Source organism: Echinops telfairi, unplaced genomic scaffold (assembly GCF_000313985.2).
Source record: "Echinops telfairi isolate 266 unplaced genomic scaffold, ASM31398v2 ScPeMD7_53;HRSCAF=182, whole genome shotgun sequence".
NCBI lineage: Eukaryota > Metazoa > Chordata > Mammalia > Afrosoricida > Tenrecidae > Echinops > Echinops telfairi.
The window spans coordinates 8,099,933-8,107,223 of NW_022103951.1; the positions used below are offsets into that span (position 1 = coordinate 8,099,933).

Consider the following 7,291-nt stretch of genomic DNA (forward strand, 5'->3'; position numbering starts at 1 on the left):
CTTCCTTTTGCTAAGCACCTCTAGTTTCCCATTACATCCTATCAAATCTAAAATATATTATTTTGTCCTTCAAACTCCGTGTCTTTTTTTCTTAGTATGTAAAACAATAAAATATATGTGACTATTAAAAGATAATAGTAAAAGTAATCATTACCCCTAATAAGTGACTTATATGCCGGACATATATATTTCAATATTGAAACATCACAACCTCTAGTTTATATAAACTAATTGATTCCCCCTTGTGAGTATATAAGGGGAGTACTTTTATTTGAATTTTATAGGAAGCCTAGGTACAGAAGTGAGCAGTGTTAGGTAACTTGCCTGAAATCAGATCTGCATGTGCATACCGTTTGTCTCCAAAATCTGTTGTTTTACCATGAGCTGTAGATCTTTCACAGTTTTGTTACCTTTTAGATGTAAAATGCTATTTCTCTCAATAGCCTGCTTGAATGTGCTCTTTCCCATGTTGAATGTGCACTTTCCCGCGTGAGTGGACCCATTAGAAAAATCAGGATCAGGCAGTGGAAATAAATTAAAAGGTTAATAATTCAATGTGATCTATGTCATAATAAAATTATGTCCTATGGGTTTTAAAGGTGAAAAGCTATTTCTTCTATGTAGAGAGGGCCTCGTGCAAAGTCGTGATATTAGCAGTGGAAAGACTTGTTTACTTGTTTGTCCATGTATCCAGTCTGTGCCACACAATGTTGGTCAAGCTTGGTCAACTATTCTAGTGAGTTCATTTTCCAAATACACATTTCCTGCTTCATACAAGCCGCCTGCTTCATGAGTTTGCCATGTAAAATTATGCCTTTGTTCATTCCATTCCTGAAATACTTTTATTTCAAAACCTTCCCCTAAATTCACCTTCCTTGGGAAATCATCCATGATTAAACTCTTCATTAGACTTGTCTCCCGTGCACCAGTTAGTCATCCGAGTTAAATCCCCTTTCCTCTCCATTTCTGTATAACCAGAACTCTTCCCATTCTGACTCCTAGTTATTTTAGACCCCTGTTCCTTTATCATAGACATCTGATCTATGCTGTGCTTCCAGTTTAACCCAGACACAGTTTTTTCTCTTCCTCGTTGCAGAGTGCTGATCCTCACAACCTTTCCCAGACAGAGTACATGATAAATTGCCTCCTATTGGGTGTTCTTCCAGTCTCCTCTTTCCAGCACTTTCTCTATACCTTGAGAATCTTTCGTTTTCCTGTTGAATGCTTCAGTGATATCTGATTGCCTCCAGGAAAAAATAAATTCCTTAGCAAAATATTTACTCATAGACATGAAGTCTTTCTACTGCTAATATCACAACTTTGCCCTCTGACACCAATAAATGTCTTGCCTAGCATACCTCTACCCTTTGAAGGTCCTCTGCGTTTCCCCTCCTCCCTTTGCCTACTGAATCCATACTTACAGGCCTCCTATAAGCATGAGGCCCTCTCTACATAGAAGAAATAGCTTTTCACCTTTAAAACCCATAGGACATAATTTTATTATGACATAGATCACATTGAATTATTAACCTTTTTATTTATATCCACTGCCTGATCCTGATTTTCCTATCAGGCAGAAAGTTATGTTTTCTTGGTTTGTTTTTTTTCTTTCTGTCACGGTTCATGCCTTATGATCATTAAATGATAGAATGAATCAAGTTGTCTCTATATATTATACTCAATCATTTTTACGAAGTGTTCTTAAAAGTCATTTTCTGTAACAATGTCAATAGCCCCATGCAAACTATAAATTCATTCAAATAAGAAAATTATGCTCCATTTATTTTCTCTTTCTGTGCCCATGCTAGCACTCAATAAATGTTACTTTGCATACCAAAATTCAATGTTTGTATTTATGTAAGTTTGTAGTTTTAGATATAGGATAAGATTAACATGATTACCTGTTTAAGTCTTATTTTGTTGATGTCTTTCTAATTCAATTTGGTTTTCGATCATGTCCTATCCAAACAAACAATGTTATGTAATCTTTATGTTTGCTTTTCTAGGTTCTAAAAAGACAAGGCTATGATGCTGCTTGTGATATATGGAGTCTCGGTGTTCTCCTGTACACAATGCTTACCGGGTAAGTTAGCCTGTGTGTTGTAAACATTTATTCATCATAATCTTGTTTAAATTACCTGGATCTTTTAATCCATTTCTTATAGTGGTTTTCTGGTTTTTTCCCCATACTATCCAATATAATAGATAAAATTATAGCTATGTTGCAATTGATATGTCTTGAAATCTCAAAATGATTTTAAAAAATTTTTAGATTCTATTTTGGTATCTATTGTTATATCAAAAACAATGATATTTTAAAATAATACCCTATTTTATAACATATTATCTCTTACAATATTTATATTTATGCATCTTAATATTTTTCACGTTTGAACTTGAACACAGCTTTATTTGACTTCATATGTAGGTGGGGTTTAGGGGGTAGATCTTAATCAGTGATTTATTAAATACCCTGTGAATTAAATATTCAGTGTACTTTTGAGCACTGGATATAAACCTAAAGACTCCCAACCACATAAGACCTATTACTCATTAACATTTTAATTTTCTTCTGTTAGTTACACTCCATTTGCAAATGGCCCTGATGATACCCCAGAAGAAATACTGGCTCGAATAGGTAGTGGGAAATTCTCACTCAGTGGTGGTTACTGGAATTCTGTTTCAGATACAGCCAAGGTGAGTGTGAATTACATGCCTTTGAGGAAATAAAGTTTTATAATCCCCAGTGAATGGAATAAATTAGTTAGGGACTTTTCAGTTGACACTCCCTAATACCTTAAACTCAAAAATGGATTAGGTTTGTGTTTCTTTCCCAGAAGATAGATCTACAGCCATTTCTTAATGAGAAACATGACTGATTTTGATAGTGTCAGCCTTCACATTTAACTTGTCTTATTGAATCCTCTTAACAACTACAGGTGGCAGGATCTCCATTTCATATGGAATTCAACAGTCAGAATTTTCCTGAAAATTTCCCCATGGCACTTCAAAAAAAAAATAAAGCTGATTCCAAAACCCTTATTTCTAGAATAATGACACCAGGTTCTCTGTCGTTTTGTTCTCATTCACTTATATTTTACTTGGTAGGTTACAAATTAGGCTGCTAACTGCAAGGTCAGCAGTTTAAACCGCCAGACATTCTTCTGGAGAAAGATAAGTCTTTTTGCTCCCATAAAGGTTCATAGGTTGGACCCCCAATAAAATGATTTTAAAAAAATAAAAAGAAGGACAAAAGATTAAAAAAAAGATTCACAGGTTGGAAACCCACCGGAACAGTCTACTCTGCTCTTATAGGCTCACAATCAGTCAGAATCAACTCGAGGGCAGTGAGTTTGAGTATTTATTTTAATCTGATGAAAAGCTAAGTGACGATAGAGACAGAGAAGTATATCCAACTCACAGCATGGCATAAATTGCCCTAAGTTCTATAGTTATTGCTTGTAACTTGTGCTATATCATACAGTTAAGGTTTATGATTATAAGCATGATGTAATTATATTACAATTGCCCACAATATTGGGACTAGCCGCTCTTGTCAAGTTGTTGTTTCCTCACAAGTGCATGTTGTCTACATGGATGCCATCAACAAAAGGAGCAATATATGTCATACATGAGTTGGAGAAGGACAGGACCATAGCTATCATTCAGTAAGCACTTAGGAGCCAAGTCATTTGCTGACATGTTTACCTGCATTGTTTGATTCAGTCCTCAGTGACCTGATATTAGGATTTTGATTTAGATGATTTTCAATATTCCAGATCAAGAACAAGGACCTAAACTAGAGTAGTTGCAGTAGGATTTAAGCCAAATGGTAAAGAAACTTAGGAAGCAGAATGGACTTGGTAGTTTATTGGACATAAAAGTGAGGGGAATGTAGATGTCAAGCATGCCGTCTACATTTCTACCATGTGGTGGTGCATTCACCAAAATGTGAAATTCACTAGAAGTGTTTTGATGAAGAGTGATGATTTGGACAAAGTGTTTAGGTAATAAATAACTAAGAGATGTCCATTAAGACATCATTTTAGCAGAAAATCATGGGGATGGAGTTTTGAAGATAAGGGTTTCGTCATCTGTCACAATTAGAACCCTAGGCATGAATGAATTATGATGAATGAAATGAATTATGAGAAAACCAAAGAAGGCGTTCTGGGAATTGTTACCATTTAAAGGGAAAGTGGACAGCAAGAATAGTCAGTTTGTATTCCCTTGGGCAGTTTTGCAACCTTGTATATACATTTTAAACACTGGTCTACTTTTTAGAATTTGTAAGAGGAGGTTCCTAACTTCTCGTTTTTGTTTATAATTCTATTTAGTAGATGATTCTTCTTGCTGTTAGTAGTAACAAAAAGTAAGAAACCATAGCTGTCTCGTAGCAAAGGAGTGCTTGGAGTAACATCTCCCTGGTCCCCATTATCCAATTATTTACCAACTTGTGTTGCTTCTTTCTCATGAATACCTCAGTTTTCCTGTCCCTGATGCTGTCATCTCTCCTCCTAGTCACTTCAGTGGCATCTGCAGACCTGAGCTTTTCAATACAATCTTGTATTGGTTTAAATGCTTCATTACTTCCAGAATAATTCCAAATTTACTCCCATGGTCTTCATGATCTTGTCTCTTCTTCTCAACTCACCCACTTTATCTGATCTTCATTCTCCTTTACAATGTGTGCTACAACCACATTGTACTCCTTTCACCTACTTACTTGAGGCTTGTTCCCTCACCCCTGAAAGCTTTCCTCCAAACACCGTTCTTTCTGCCTGAAACACTGTTTCCCCCTCCCCTTCTCTAATCTAGCTGCTGCTTACCCTTCAGAGCCCACCTTCCTCTTGAGAAGTCACTTCTATGGCACCCCACCCAGATCAGGTCAGGTGTCTGTCTGTTCTTCCAGCTAACTCGAATATTCATCCCATTAAAGAACTTACTTGCTTTGTAATTGCTTCTTTGATTGTCCTTCACTGGACTGCAAGCTTTATGAGGTCAGAGTTCATATCTATCTTTTTCACTTTTAAATACATAGTGCCAAATAGGATCCTTGACCTTTACTGAAATATCGTGTATATTTTGAATGAAAAATTCAAGGTATAATAAATGGATTTTAATGTGGGTAGCTTTTTTATGTGTGATTACTATCACAATTGCTACAATTTTTTAAGTAAAACTGAGGAGTAATTAGGTAGATATAAGATATTTGCGCAGTAAAGCATTTGGATAGAGTCTGTTTGCAGTGATTTTTCTTTCTAAGGGGTTATGGGCAATTTCTTTTGCTTTTCTACATTTTTCTATAATGCCTAGGAGTTCCTTTGGAACTTTTTTGAAAGAAAAAATTTTAAAGAGCACTCTAAAAAATCTCTAGAGGATAGGGAGGATATAAACTATAATGACCTATCTTATTTGACATTTAGCACTTAAGACAATAGAAGTAAATCTATCTAATTATTGTGTCCATAAATGACCTATGACTAAAAAAAACCCTATGACTAGCAGTCATCACAAGGCAAGTATAATGCTTGCTTTGATGGTTACTATATGTCAACCTAAGTGAGCCATGATGCTCACTGGGTTGGTAGTCATTTAATGATATAGTATGGCAGTTACATAATGTCATGGCTAGTCTTCATGTTGTGATCTGTTATAGTCATCCTTCATGGTCGCATACAGCTCATTTTTGTATAATGACCTGGTCATGAGACCTAACCAGATCAATAAATGAGGAGTATGTGTGTTAGCTTTTACCAAATTATTATGTTCTACATGTTGCATTCAGCTGAAAGGTCTTATCAGGAAAAACAAAAAACAGCATCACAGCTTCTATGAAAGTATGCCCAGTAGTATCTGTCACCACAGGAAAACACAAAACTAATGAAGTTGTGTCTCCATTCCTATGCCAATTACAGGACCTGGTGTCAAAAATGCTTCATGTAGACCCTCATCAGAGGCTGACTGCTGCCCTTGTGCTCAGACATCCCTGGATTGTCCACTGGGACCAACTGCCACAGTACCAGCTAAACAGACAGGATGCACCCCACCTAGTAAAGGTTTGTACTGACCAAATGCTGCAGGAGTTATAAGGTCAGCTCTCCACATCTTGTGGCCAACAAACAAAACCAGTACATTTCCTTTGGCACCAGGAATGATTTAGGAAAGAAAAGGCGAAAGACTTCAGTGGGACTTTGAATTCATTTCCATCTACCAAAGCAGGAAACTTGAGCCATGGTGGTGCAGCTCATCTGAACGCACCAGCTGCTCCTTGGTAGAAAGATGGTGCGACAGACTGCTTCTGTACTGGTACAGCCTTGGAAACCACAAGGCAGTTCTGCCCATGAATTGCTATGGGACGAAATCAATTCATAGGTCACACGTTTGGTAGGAAGCCCTGGTGGTGTAGTATGTTACGCATTGAGCTGCAAACCTCAGGGTTAGCAGTTTGAAACAACCAGCCACTCCACAGGAAAAAGATGAGGCTTTCTTTCTCCAGCCTTGGAAATGCACAGATCCAGCTCTACCCTATCCTATTAGGTCATTATGAGTTGGAATCCACTCGATGGCAGTAGCTTACCTAAAACACCTTCTGCCATCGAGGGGATTCCAAATCACAGCTACCCTTTAAAACAGATTATGGATTACCATACTTTCCTTGACAAAGCAACCAAACTCAGCAGCAGTGACAACACAGGTTTCAAAAGAGCAGACCATGCTGCCTCTCATGCTACAGGGTTACAAGGAAGTAATGAGTCCTGAGTTGAGAGAGAACTGCTTACTATATGAGCCCACCCTGTCATCTCTCCCACATTAGCGCCTGTGATTTCCACACCATCAGGGGTTTGACCTGAGTGTTGATTTTTGCTGTGAGCCTCATATATATAAATCTGCATATGAAATTTCCATTTTGTGTTTGGTGTATGTGACTGACTTACCCCCATGTCATTTTTGTTGTTGCCTTTCTTTACTTTTTTTAGGGTGCCATGGCAGCTACATATTCTGCTTTAAACCGTAACCAATCACCAATTTTGGAACCAGTAGGCCGCTCTACTCTTGCTCAGCGGAGAGGTATTAAAAAAATCACCTCAACAGCTCTGTGAAGTGAACCTCAGTGAGTTATTTGGTACCATGATGCAAGCTGATAGCACAAGTTCTGGCGACAGGTAGCACATATCTGAAAGACACCTGCAAGCACACACTGTCCCAGCTGGTACCCATAATGCTGCTGCTCCTGCTGCTGCTCCTGCTTTTGTCTCTTCTCGCTTTAAATCAGCGGTTCTCAACCTGT

The 7,291-nt window shown here is 37.6% G+C and overlaps 1 protein-coding gene across 5 annotated transcripts in view; it reads left to right on the forward strand.

Moving 5' to 3' along the window:
* The window catches only part of RPS6KA3 (ribosomal protein S6 kinase A3), a 73,316-nt gene extending 66,025 nt beyond the window's left edge, over positions 1-7,291 (forward strand). For all 5 annotated transcript variants that reach the window (XM_004709923.2, XM_045290710.1, XM_045290709.1 and 2 more), the window contains 4 exons: positions 2,007-2,083; positions 2,580-2,697; positions 5,919-6,059; positions 6,981-7,291. In XM_004709923.2, coding sequence (XP_004709980.1) covers positions 2,007-2,083; positions 2,580-2,697; positions 5,919-6,059; positions 6,981-7,103 — 459 coding nt within the window. In that variant the 3' untranslated portion in view covers positions 7,104-7,291. The remainder of the gene's footprint in view (positions 1-2,006; positions 2,084-2,579; positions 2,698-5,918; positions 6,060-6,980) is intronic.